The sequence below is a fragment of the Elaeis guineensis genome, unplaced genomic scaffold (genome assembly GCF_000442705.2).
Source record: "Elaeis guineensis isolate ETL-2024a unplaced genomic scaffold, EG11 Super_Scaffold_1000024, whole genome shotgun sequence".
NCBI lineage: Eukaryota > Viridiplantae > Streptophyta > Magnoliopsida > Arecales > Arecaceae > Elaeis > Elaeis guineensis.
Genome location: NW_027332423.1, coordinates 21,830,098 through 21,843,335, shown reverse-complemented (window position 1 = coordinate 21,843,335; position 13,238 = coordinate 21,830,098). Strand labels below are relative to the sequence as shown.

The 13,238-nt window shown below is 40.1% G+C and overlaps 2 protein-coding genes and 2 non-coding genes across 4 annotated transcripts; 1 reads left to right on the top strand and 3 right to left on the bottom strand.

Annotated features, from left to right (window-relative positions):
- Positions 1-931: 931 nt before the first annotated feature.
- LOC105037268 (epoxide hydrolase 2) lies at positions 932-4,102 on the top strand. Its single transcript, XM_073250451.1, has 4 exons — positions 932-1,273; positions 1,374-1,556; positions 2,779-3,020; positions 3,745-4,102. Exons 1-4 carry the CDS (start codon positions 992-994, stop codon positions 3,989-3,991), a joined length of 954 nt encoding a protein of 317 aa, XP_073106552.1. The 5' UTR covers positions 932-991; the 3' UTR covers positions 3,992-4,102.
- Positions 4,103-6,637: 2,535 nt separating this feature from the next.
- Positions 6,638-11,109, bottom strand: LOC105057458 (large ribosomal subunit protein eL18y). Its single transcript, XM_010940072.4, has 5 exons — positions 10,967-11,109; positions 10,784-10,873; positions 10,537-10,665; positions 10,213-10,395; positions 6,638-7,022 (listed from the first exon to the last, which is right to left on the bottom strand). The coding sequence occupies exons 1-5, from the start codon at positions 10,967-10,969 to the stop codon at positions 6,864-6,866; spliced, it is 564 nt and encodes a 187-aa protein (XP_010938374.1). The 5' UTR covers positions 10,970-11,109; the 3' UTR covers positions 6,638-6,863.
- LOC140854515 (small nucleolar RNA snoR69Y) lies at positions 8,237-8,337 on the bottom strand. Its single transcript, XR_012137726.1, has one exon. It is a non-coding gene; the product is annotated as a small nucleolar RNA snoR69Y (small nucleolar RNA).
- On the bottom strand, positions 8,971-9,053 carry LOC140854516 (small nucleolar RNA snoR53Y). Its single transcript, XR_012137727.1, has one exon. It is a non-coding gene; the product is annotated as a small nucleolar RNA snoR53Y (small nucleolar RNA).
- Positions 11,110-13,238: the final 2,129 nt, after the last annotated feature.

Sequence of the window (13,238 nt, the reverse complement as noted above, 5' to 3'; positions counted from 1 at the left end):
GTACTGAAAAGATCTTGGGAGGTGGTGTCTTGGTCAGATATCCACCCAACAAGAATAATGTTGGGGCATGCTCACACCCATTTGTTTGGCTCTATTTTTTATTTTTAGAACATGGACATCTAAAAATTTCCATCTGGATAAATATGGTGAGGACGGTTTTCTCATGTTGTTTCTTGCTTTTGAATCTCAAAGATGTGGATCAGCGATGGATGAGACACATGTTGCATGCAGAGCTAGCAATCGATCGCTTATGTCATGCAAAGTTATACAATGTACGAGCTAATAGATCTCTATTTTACTAAAATGCGAGCAGTATTTATCCAATTCGCATCTTCGTATGCAAAGAGCAGCCATTCTTTCGCCTGAAAGATACACTGAACCCATTGGGACCATGTACTCCTTATCCAGTTATCCTCGGAGTCGAGCCCCGCGCGTGAATCCTACTACCTGTACTTCGAATCCCCCTCAAGGATCACTGCTAGCCTCCGTGATTCGTGTCGACAACCCGATCCCCGGCCGATAACTCCCGCATAACATGACAAATCCGGTTTGGAACCTCGTAACGCATATCCCTACCGCCACGGCATTTACTTTTCTCCCTCCCATTATAATCAAATAGGCGCATAAAGTAGACCAAGAATCCACAAGGAAGGTGGCACGAAGCCGGCCAACCTCCAGAATATTTTGGGTCGGACGTGGATTCGCTGCCGAATCCATCCCGCCGTATCATCCACCCAAATCGGACGAGGCGGGATTTTTCCCCATTTTTGGCAGTACATGGCAGGTTCTCATTGCATGGATTTGGTGTACTTCAATTTTACGCGACCAACCGAATCCCAAAAAAAAAGATGGTGAAGTGGACGTAAGGGGTTTGGCTTTCAATCGTTCCATATTTCCGAACAAAAAATTAAAAAAAAAAAATCCCTATATTCTCCTCGTCAAGTCATCGCTCTGCTCCACAGGAAGGGGGAAGAGAGAGGAAGAGGGAGAGATGGAAGGGATCACGCATCGGACGGTGGCGGTGAACGGGATCAACATGCACATCGCGGAGAAGGGGGAGGGCCCGATGGTGCTCTTCATCCACGGCTTCCCGGAGCTCTGGTACTCGTGGCGGCACCAGATGGTCGCCCTTGCCGCCCGCGGCTACCGAGCGGTCGCCCCCGACCTCCGCGGCTACGGCGACACCGACGCCCCACCTTCCACCACCGACTACACCATCTTCCACCTCGTCGGCGACCTCGTCGCCCTCCTCGATGCCCTCGCCCAAGACCAGGTGACTGGTGACCCCCCTTCTCTCTCTCTATCGATGGCTTTTATCATTTATAATAATTGTTACTAATCTTCGAGATATCGTACATATGGGAATCCGGAAGGTGTTTGCGGTGGGGCATGACTGGGGGGCGGTGGTGGCGTGGTGGCTGTGCATGCTGAGGCCGGACAGGGTGCGGGCGCTGGTCAACATGAGCGTGGCCTTCAGCCCCCGCCATCCGGCTCGTCGGCCGGTCGACTCGCTCAAGGCTTTATTTGGAGACGACCACTACATCTGCCGCTTCCAGGTATATATATGTATATGTATATGTATATTTCATTAATTTTTTGATTGAATTAGTTAGTTACCATGTGACTTGTCAGTAATTGTTGGTTCCTCGTCGACCCAAATTGATGATGGTTGATGTTTGGTTATGAGCTGCTCAGGGAACCATGTTTTGAATCATGTTATGGTGAGTTTATCAACATATGCTAAGACTGATCAGGTTATTTGGGATTTAAGGTAATTTATTATCTGGGTCATGGAGAAAATTGTTAGGATAAAATGATTTGTTCAAGCAGTGGAGTGGTGTGAGGAGACCTCTGACTCTGTTTTTATGTCTGCAATTATTGGTACAGCACTTGTGACTGCAGAGTATGAGGTTAGGAATCTATATTTCAGCTTAAGGACCACAGTACGGTTAATCTAGCAGCAATTTATATTCTTATTAACATCTTTATGGAGTTTGGCGGCACTGATTTTCTGTGTAAGTGGTTCTTCTGTGGAAAAGGGAATTAGTATGCCTGTGTTTCATGTCACAAACATGATCACATCATTAGTTGGGGGCGAAAAGGTTTTCTGTTTTAGCTTTTCATATTCTGAAGTATGTATGCTCATGTTTTACTTTAGTATCCTCTGACTGATTTAAGAATTGAACATATGGTTCTACTCATCCAATAATCAGAATCGGGCTTTAGGTTTCGTTCATGCATCTACCGGAAAATTCAGAATGATTGCGCGTGCACGCACACAATATACATATATATGTATGTATGTATTCATTTTTGGTATCTACTTTCTACAAAAATATCCATTAAATGAATCATGTCCTCATATGAATATAAAGTTTTTATCTCTTCATTTTAATTTATTTCATTTATTTTTTAAGAAATAATTTGAAGCCGTTACCTATCAAGTCAAACTTGAATTTATGCATATAATGTTTAATCCTTTGTTTTGCTTCTTCTTCTTTTTTTTTCCAAAGGCATCTACATCCATTATCAGTTCTTTTGGTTGCCTTTGTTACTCAAAACTGAAACCAAACATTTTGCAGGTTAAGTTTTAAATTGCCTTTTTATTTGAACTATAGTAAGTTTATCAAACCTTAATTTTGTTACTTATCATATTTCTTCTCTACAGTAACATTGGGTGATATTTGATATCCTGTTAACGATGGTAAAACTTTGCAAATTTACTAGTTGCATCATTTTCTACCTGTCTGATAAAAATGTTGCATAATCATGCGGCAGGAACCTGGAGCAGCAGAAGCTGAATTTGCTCGTATTAATACTGCATTGCTACTTAAGAAGTTCTTAACATATCGCAAGCCAGCACCACTCCTTATTTCTAAGGAAAAAGGATTTGGAGGTTCCCCTAATACTGAGATCACCTTGCCTTCATGGTTGACAGAAGAAGATGTAAACTATTACACTAGCAAATTTGAGAAGTCGGGATTTACTGGAGGATTAAACTACTATCGGTGTCTGAACTTGTATGTTCGCTACAACTTCTTCTACTTGAAAGGGCAGTATATCTTATGATTGAGCTGCATGACATACATAAAGACTCAATTATTACGTAGTTGTATGACATGCTGGGAAAGAGGAACGTTATTTTGTTGTGTTCCACTATTTTTACTTCATCACTTATAAAAGAAATAGACTATAGACATTTGACCCTTTTTCCCCTTGGTATGCCACCTTACCTGTGCCACTTCTCATATTTTCATGTCTAACCTAGTCATAAACAATATCTGGTTCAATTGATACTGTTGAACTAGTGGATAATTTTGAACTAATGGCTGAATTCATGTTTCCGTTGACTGCAGGACCTCACCAAATGTCGTCAGACATCTTGCTTCACCCTAATAGCATTTTATTAGATCAACCTTCTAGATTTTGTTGTCGGGATTTCAAGGCATTGTAGACTTTTTTCTTGATATGCATTGTATTGGATTGGATTCTGTTTGAACTTTGCATCTAAAAACTTAAGGTAAAACATCTTTTAACATTCACTCCCAAAACCATTATTAATCATTTTCCCAACAAGCTTTTTGATTTATATTCTGTTAGAGAAACTAATGACAGTAATAAACTCATTTTTTTTATATAACTATAACTGTCACACTTTTTGCTACAAAAAGTTGTAGTTGTTGTTCTTCTATTTTCCATTATTTTGAAATTCAATCATTCAATGACTTTATCATTAATGTGCAGGAACTGGGAGCTCACAGCACCTTGGACCGGGGTCCAAATAAAAGTTCCTGTGAAATTTATTGTAGGGGACCTGGACCTAACATATCATACTCCAGGTATCCAAGACCATATACACAAGGGAGGTTTCAAAAGAGAGGTTCCATTTCTTCAGGATGTTATTGTGATGCAAGGAGTGGGCCATTTCATCAACCAGGAAAGGCCACATGAGATATCTGATCACATCTATGAGTTTATTCGAAAGTTCTGATATTCAAAGATCGTGCTTGTTGCCCTCTGTTTTGCTTAAATCAAACTTGTTGAGCTGGAATAAAGTAATTGAAGATAATGACATGATTACAGTTGAAAGTTATTTGGCCAAGTTGGTTGATTAATTGTTGCATGCTTTTATGTACCAATTTGGTGGTCATTTCGACATGCACAGGGTTTTCTGATATCTGTTTAAAATAGGAAATTTTATTGCTAATGGCATACAGAGCTGGGATGTAGAATTGACAGCTTTTCTTGACTTTAAGCTGTAAGATTTCTTGTTCTGGTTTGGACTGAGAGCTAAGGGTATGTTTGGACGCCTAATCAGGGGCTTTTGGGAATCAGTTGGCAGGAGAAAGCATGGTGGACGAAATAACCAACGTACTCTTAAATCCCTAGGAGTTATTTGTGAGAACTCTTAAATCCCTAGGAGTTATTTGTGAGAACTCTTAAATCCCAGTTATTTGTGAGAGCATAATAAGAAAAAAACGAGACCACAAAGGGAAAAATAAAGTATTATAGCGTGAATTAGAAGTTATTATTAGCTTTTGAAGAGCAAATTCGTGGACAGAAGAAAGAGACAGAATTGGTACGGAATAAGAGGATGAATTGCGCGCAAAGGCACTCTAAATCCTGAATATGATTTCAATCTGACCAATCTTAGGTTGCTTATCATTACTCGGTGATGGTTCAATAAACTAAAATTAGGCTAGAGTTGTTGCGGCCAACCCTCCCGTCATCCGATCATCGGAATCGCGCATCTGCAAGAAAAGTCTTCACTGACCAGAGATGCCTCCGGCGGGGACCTCCAACGGTCAAGTCAGAGAGGAGATTAGGTAATAGTAAAAAATCAGTGACTCTGCGGGGGAGAGAGAGAGAGCTAGAGAGCTCAAGAGCTTAAAAGCGCTTCAGAGAACTTGTTTAAAACTTACCAAAATTGCTGCCTTACCCAATTTTATAATAAAATGTAGTATGATCCCGCCATTAATGGTGCAGACAACTGGTGAGTTGTCAAATCGTCAGAGGCTGTCAAATCACCGTGGGTTGTCAAGTCACTGGGATTAATCTATGTCCTTGGCAAAACAATGCCCCAAGGCAGCCATACCGCATGTCCTTGACAGGACAACTGTCCATAACGGTTGTACAGCGTTTGGACGGACTGACCGACTATATGTCGGTATTCGGCTGCCGGGACGTCGGGTGATGACTCGAGAACACCATCGGCTGATCTGATGTCTTGTGAAAATCGGACGTCGGCTGCCACCTTCGATAGTGAGTCGGTGATACGGATTCGGCTACCCGACCGGTTAGAAGCAGTATGGATCTGTTCGATCGGCATACCTTCGGTCGGATATTGTCGGCAACCATTGTCGGTAGTTATTGTGGGAGTCGTCCGTCGGTCCGATCGGTAGAGTCGGACGTCGGTCGGACCGATCCGAGGATAAGTCGACGTACAGAGGTCAGTCGGCACATCCCAACAAGAGTTAAATTTAAATGAGTAAAAAATGAATGCTAAATTGTTATTGCTATTGAATAGCCAAATATATAATTACTATATGATTTGGGCAATCATACCAAAGGAACTCTGAACTCATAGAGACAGGAAGAGGATAATCAATAATTTAGTTTGCCCATAAAAAGTATGAGGTTGTCTTTCGTCGGAGCAGAAGTTGATTTGCGAGGTGGGCAGGTTCTGCCGACTTTATTGTAGCTTTATAACTCAGGGGCTTACAAGTAATTTAATGTACAACAAGTGATCCAGAAATAATTCAACAAGGACTGGAAATTTTGTCCGAAACAAATTTCATACGAAGTCAGCAAGCACTCCATATGAAAGCTTAAATTTTAAAAAATGCAATTTGATTTGGCAGGAAATGCAATTTTCCAATACAGGCTCGGAACAATAATGCCAAGAAACCTATTTTGCCTGCTTGATATGCTGATTGCCAACCAAAACATGAGATTTGGAATGAATAACATACTATTTTGACACGGATCCTTTTCACCCAGGAGCAGCCCTGTCTAAAGCATTGCTCTTGGACCATCCTCTAAAAACAGGAACCGTCTCCTGAAATTTTCCAACTGAATCTCCCCAAACACCAGAGTCTAAAAGCACCTGTCGGTAGAATAAAACACTTCAAAATGCAACAACTTAGACATTGAAGTTAACAAGCACATATGCTTACCTTGACATTTCATCAAGCCAGCTATTAATGTTCTAAGCACCTGGACACAGCAGCTGAAATCATACATCACCCTGCATGGCCATTAGCATGAGTTGTTCATTAAAATAAACATATTCAGCATCAGTGCCAGCTAAAAGCTGTCTTCCAAGTCGCTGTATCTTCTACAAAAACGTGTGAACCCGCCTATCATTTACTTACCTATTTTGATTTATTTAGAGTAATTAAAGGCACACCATATCCGGACAACCAAAGCAACAAACGGCTCGGACCACAGCCAATCTCAATGGCCTGCTAACCTGAAGACAAATAAACTGAACACCAATAACTGTTTTGGGTGTAAGAAATATTACTTGGCGGACTCTCTTTCAGCAGAGGAAATCATTCACCAAATCATGTATGCTGGTTTACTCAACCATGCATGTTACCACAAAAAATGTGAAAGACCAAAACAAAACGAGAAATAACAAAACATTTTCTAGCATTAGGTGGAAACGCATATCCCAATCCAAATTAAAGTTTCTTAATGCATATGATGGTGATCCGCATTTTAAAGAGAACATTACATGCCAGACCTGATAAAATTCTACTGAAAACTGAAACACACCAAAAATTTGCATGTCAACAATCCTCACTGCTAAAAACATCAACATTTGTTCTTCCTTTGGGATGAAAACAAGATAAACCAACTTAAACCCTAAATCCCCTGCTGTTCCTTCTTCCTCTTGCCTTCTCAAATTTTCTCCCCTTGGATCGGACGTAAGGCTTGGTATGGCTGTGTGGAACTCCAGGAGCCTTACCAAAGTGCTTCACAGCTTCCCTAGCATTCTTTGGACCCCTGAGGAGAACCTGTAAATCATGAAACACCATAAGAAAAGAAGCTCACATATCCTCAACAGCAATTCAAACACAGTTCCTCATTGCTATACATAGACATGCATTCTTATGATGGTTATGCAACCATCACAAGTATTCAAGTTTTGATAAAATGCCATCATACAGCAAGCCCTAACAGCACAAAATCTACAACCATCATATTGCTAGCTGTGCAGCTAACAGGACAATCAAGTGATGATATCAACAACATTTAAATGTAGGATGACCGCACCAACAGTACATATAAGGATCAAATGAAAAGCTACAAAGCAAAGCCCTCCCAAATGGGGAAAAGAATGGATGTGGGTGAATGTGAGTGAAATTGTGCATTTTTAGCTTTACATTCTTCTTTTTTGGGTTTCTTTTCTTTTTTTTTTTTTTCTTTTTGTGTGTGTTTGGGGGGGGTTGATATTAACAAGAAATTAAACGAAATTAAACACAACATGTTTCTATAGAATGAAATTAACCAAACATCAGCTTCCCCAAGAAGTTCCAGCTTGAAGGAAATAAAATAATTAAGAGTCAGATTGCCCAAGGCAGCAAAAGAATCCAGTGAGTTCCACATTGACACTAGAAAGAAATACTACTACAAGGCAAAGTTTGATAACTGCCATAGGCCTAGACCTAGCAGCAGAGAACTCAATAATAACAGTAATCCCATTATCCCGTACAAGTTATCAGAATCTTTTAAAAAGCATAAAATTTTAATTCACAAAGCCTCACGCTGGGAAAAAGCAACTCATTTGAATAATTTATATGACAAAACATTATCAAAAAGAAGAAAAAAAAAGAAGCGAAGTAGTGATACATGTGTATTTTTTTAATCAAAAGAACAACGTATATGCTCCTTCTATCTGACTACCATGAACAGATTGAGAGAACTGAGAGAAGACCACATCTTGGTCACTTCAAAATATATAATGATTACTCAAGGACTTCACTGGAACACTCATAACTTCCCCCACCCAAAACAAATAAATAAATAAATAAATAAAACATAATTTAAGAATCAGTCCAAATAAATAGTAAATCAAAAGAACAATCTCCTATAAAAATATGTTAAGCCTTTTAAATGAGTATATAGTGACAACATCTTCAAAACCAGCAAGAGTTAATTTTAATAACATACAGACCTTTAGTAAATGCAATTTAGCAGGAAAAGACAATAAAAAATATCTGTTCAAAGCATTCAGCTCAGATAATGTTTTTGTGTCCATTCCTTGATCTTCCATTAGATGGAAGGTCTCATAATGAGCTGGGATTAAAAGTTATCATCACTGCTTCAAGCATTATAGCATTTGAGTATCACAAACTTCAGAAGCACAGTCTGGGGGGAAGCATGGAGACGACATAATGGAACAGAAAGAGTATTAAATGTTAGCAACATTCCATATGTAGGCTATCTGAGTGCCAATAAAAGGTCATTGATTGACAAATCTACTCTCTATTGACATGAACGATATAATGTCAACAAAGTGAGATTTTAGTATATAAGAAACAAAATCCTTATTGTGGAATCCACTGATATTCGGATGTCCATTCTGCTCATTTGAAAGGCAAAATGTTGATTTTACAGAATGGAACATGCATCTACCAACTTAGTAAATTATAAAAACTATTAATAATCAGGGGATGTAAGTTAACCCAGCTGCTGAGAATCAAAAAGACCATCAAATGCAAATTTATTAAAAGTAGACAAAAATTGTATGACATGGATATGCCAATAAACCTATATAAACAGAGTCTAGAACCAACTATTCTAGACTGATCAACAAAATACACAACAACCTCTCTTGTGCCTAATTTCAACTTCGGCATTACGCATCTTAGACATTTGTCCAGAAAGAATTGCCAACAGTAAGAAGAAAAGCAAAACTTGCATAAAAGAGCAATCTAAATCACCTAACAGAAAGAAAGGAATGATTCCCTCAGAATAGCATTAATAATTAATCATCAATGCATATCAGCATTAGCATGGTTCATCAGATGAACATCACAGGGAATCAAACCCAAATAAATATCAAGAGAAAGAAAAATAAATAAGCTTTCAATTGAATTTGTATTAAGCTGAAATATTGATATGAACTCCATTTCTTGATTTTCCAATGGACGAAAGACCTCAAAGTGAGCTGTGTTTAAAAAGCAATATCTTCACCGCTTCAGTAATACCGCTAGTGTCAAAAGATAAAGAACATTAAAGCCACATCAGATATCGCCACTACAACTCAACCTAGGAACATGGCAATAATCTGGTTACAGCAAGCTACAGAATTAACATATTGAATTTTCCTTAGAAATGGTAATAGATGCACGTACATGTAGGCTCAGAAAGACACTGAAAAATGATTGGACCGGACCACAATGAAACCAAGTCTAGAATAAGCAAAGCCCCCATAATCCATAATCTAGTATTAGAACTTTATATTATCATCATGACATTGACATAGTCACATGTAAATGTACTTTCTTTAACTTGAATTTTCAACATTTTGCATACTACTGGTGCTCTAGGTAAAGGTCATAATTGCATCATACAAAAAAAGCACTTTCAATCCCACAAGATGCTGGTTCGGTGAAGACCAGAAAATGCATCCCCTTCATATGCATAAGTATCCCAGAGAAAAAAAAAAAAGGTATTTCCAATTCCTCCACCCATTCTCACACTATATTCCACAAAAGTTGAAAGCCTTTCCTCCACTAGCACCAACCTATTTCTTATACCATACTAAAAACACTATATAGGTTCAGTCTAACTGAACGAAGAAAGTAAGCAATGTCCGCACAGATATCTTTTGACCAGTTATTATATCCGTCTAGAACCTAAATTGACATGCACTCCAGCAACAACTATCCTGTAGTTACTTATATAACATCATCTTCCAGTAGCATATACAAATTTAGCATTGCTCCAGATTAAGAAAATGAAGTAAAAGGAACTTTTTGCAGTTGCAAGAGACTCTTCCAGACTCAGTACTTTTCTAGTTGAAACGGAAGGGCTTAGAACACATGAACGTATCTTAACGAACAATATATTAGTTGGATCATGAAAATTCATGTAGCTGAACAGCAAACGAAGAAATAACCTCTTTTCACTTCTTCAATTGAATCAAGAGCGCATCAATAACTGAGAGAAAAAGAATGTAGGGATCCTCTAATTATATACCGTGTTCTGTCCAAGTGGAGCTCGGAGGGCAAGCTGATCAAAGGTCAAGCATTCACCCCCGGCCTTGACGATCCTTGCCCTAGCCGTCTCCGTGAACCTTAAAGCCGTCACCTTCATTGCTGGAACCTCATAAACTCTCTTATCATCAGTCACTGTGCCAACAATAACTGCGATCTTATCCTCCTGATTCAAAATAATAACACTGCCGGTAAGCATCCTCCCCATCAAAAAAAAATCAAAACTTTTGTTCTAAAAATCAAAAACTTTTGTTAAAATTCAAAGAAAATGATTTTTTTTTTAAGGGATAAACAGGGGAGACCGAACCTTTCCTTGCATGAAGGTGACGAGCCTTTTGAGGGAAAGGGGGGGCTTGTTGACCTTACTCATAAACAGGCGCCTGAGGATCACCGCATTGAACCTGCTCCCCGTCCTCCGCACTAGAAACCTATACAGCTGATCACAGAACACAAGCGAACGGATCAATCAGCTAAATAATTTGATCAAATGCTATCTAACAGAGGGCATACAAATCCGATCCACTCCAAACCGAACCGATCTGAACTGAACTAACCTTGACAAGGAGCTTGAGGTAGACATCGTCGGACTTGGGCGCGGTGCGCCTGGCCTTCTTGCTTCTGCCGCCGGCTTTGAGATCGATACCCTGCGATGAACAAAAAGGACGAAAAAAGAGGCATTAGAAGAGAGAAAGAGAGGGGGTAGGGGTCAGGGCTTTGGGGAAAGAGAAGGATGTTACCATGGCTAAAGGTCCTCCTCCTCTCCTTGGTCCCCTGCGGCGGCTTCGGTTCTAGGGTTTTAACGGCCCGCCCTCGACTCCCCGTCTAAGGGTTTCGTTTGTGGGGTATTTATAGGTAGGCATGGCCGGGTTCCGGTGTACAGCCGGCTCGTGTTACGTTTGGCATTCTATCAGCGCAACTGAGAGCAGTTGATCTGAACCGTTGCCTTACTAAATCTAACGATCATGGAACGGCTTAGAAGTTCGTCACTGGATATGGGGAACCGTTGGATGGACGTGGCTTGTGCCCTTGTGATGCGCCTTCGCTTGTGGATGCAAGAAGGGGTCCATGTTGTATCAGTGGGCCGGGTCGATACGTTTCGGGTCAGAAAACGCTTAACTCATCCATGACCCATTTATAATTGGATCGAAAAATAAAAACTTATATTTAACCTATTTATATAAATATTTTATAAATTATTAAGATCATTCAACAGACCTCTGACTCTAACTCTACATCAGTCTTATAAACACAATACTCTGACTAATAATTAATTAACTAACCGACAGTCGGCTATTATCAACCAACAACAGACAACCACGATGACTCTGTTAATATCCGATCGAGGACCATCGACATATCAGAGTCACCGTCCGATACTCATTCGGATCTCCATGACTACCGACCTACTACTATTACGGATATATAGTCGGCTTATTTTTCCACGATCACATAAGGTCAGAATGTGTGGAACCTACACATCTAACTGTTATAAACGGTTATCGACTACATGTCATGGTCATTAGTAGGCATTAACAGTCCATTAACTCCACGATTATGGTTCGATAATTTAGTGCCATTAAAAATGGGACCACATGCTCGATGGTTATATCTGAATTATCTATAAAAGGGAGGTAATTGAACAGTATTGGTAAAATAATTCTGGGCTGAGACTGCCATTTTAAAATTTTCATTTGCTGTTCATCACTCCCCACTGACTTGAGCATCAGAGGATCCCTGTCGGACATAATTCTGGTTAGTGAGGACTTCTTTTGCAGATGCTCTTCTCCAGCGATGGACGTAACAGGAAATTGGCCGCAACAAATTGGCGCGTCAGGAAGGGGGAGAATACAAACAACCATGCCAAAAATCAGAGCTCAACACTCAACAGGATCAACAAGGCAATCTTTCCGTCGGGAAGATGTTCCTCCCCCACCTTCAGTGGCAGAGCCCAGTTCTTCATGTCCTGTAGTTACTATAGATGCACAAATTGCTGTACTTATACAGCAAATGAAGGTACTAATGGAGGTGATTCAAAGTCTCCAATAATAGCAAACTCAGCAATAGCAGCTGCAGGCAGAGGAGTCGGTAGCTCAGTCAGTGCCATCGAGGCACAGCCGCCATCCACCACGGCATTCACCCTCTTTTTTTTCAAAACGGTGACCGTCTTGACACTCTCACCGAGATGGGCAGTCACGTTCTCGGCACTCCCACCGTGCCACCCATCATTCACGGCATTCTCCCTCTCTTTCTCATGCACATAGTATCAGAAAAGAGAAAAGGCCGTAGACACCTTCTGCTTCTCCATCTTCAAGCTCTTCAAGGGATTCTACCCCTGGAGTTTTTCAACAATGGTGGCTTAACGACTATGAACACAAGTTCAAGAAGATCGACCGCTGACTTGCCCGACTTCAGGTGGAAGGTCGGAAGTCCTTCAACGACTACGACTTCCATACTATCCAGCCTCTCTCTCAGCGTATCCTGGACAAACCGATACTGTCTCGGTTCAAGATACCATATATGGAGGCATACGATAGCTCCACCGACCCGATCGACCATTTGGAAAGCTATAAGGCTCCCATAATGACTCAGAGGACAACCGACGTCCTCTTATGCATTGGCTTCCCAACAACTATTCGGAAGGTTGCTCGAGCCTGGTATTCTGAATTGCAGTCGGAGAGTATTAACTCCTTTGAGCAGCTCGAACAATCTTTCATGGCCCATTTCAGCACTAGTCGAAGACCGCCACGGACATCAGATAGTTTTTTCTCTATCAAGCAAGGTGAGACAGAGACATTGAGAAATTTTGTAGCTCGATTTAATATGGCCACATGAACAAAATCAGGTGTTATCATTTCCTTTTCCTTCCACTATGAGTTATTTCTTGCATTTAATATATTATGTAAAAAAAAATAAAAAAATAATAAATATATATATATATATATATGAAATAAATTAATCTATAAAAGAAATAAGAGTAAGTTAGAAAGTATTTGCTAATGTAGTGAGTCA

Coding starts and splice junctions, on each gene's coding strand:
- LOC105057458 (XM_010940072.4), bottom strand. Junction 10,666..10,783: donor ACCTCAAGCTCCTTGTCAAG/GTTAGTTCAGTT, acceptor TTCTGTGATCAG/CTGTATAGGTTTCTAGTGCG. Junction 10,396..10,536: donor TCACCTTCATGCAAGGAAAG/GTTCGGTCTCCC, acceptor ATTTTGAATCAG/GAGGATAAGATCGCAGTTAT.
- LOC105037268 (XM_073250451.1), top strand. CDS start 992: ATGGAAGGGATCACGCATCGGACGGTGGCGGTGAACGGGATCAACATG. Junction 1,557..2,778: donor ACTACATCTGCCGCTTCCAG/GTATATATATGT, acceptor ATCATGCGGCAG/GAACCTGGAGCAGCAGAAGC. Junction 3,021..3,744: donor TACTATCGGTGTCTGAACTT/GTATGTTCGCTA, acceptor ATTAATGTGCAG/GAACTGGGAGCTCACAGCAC.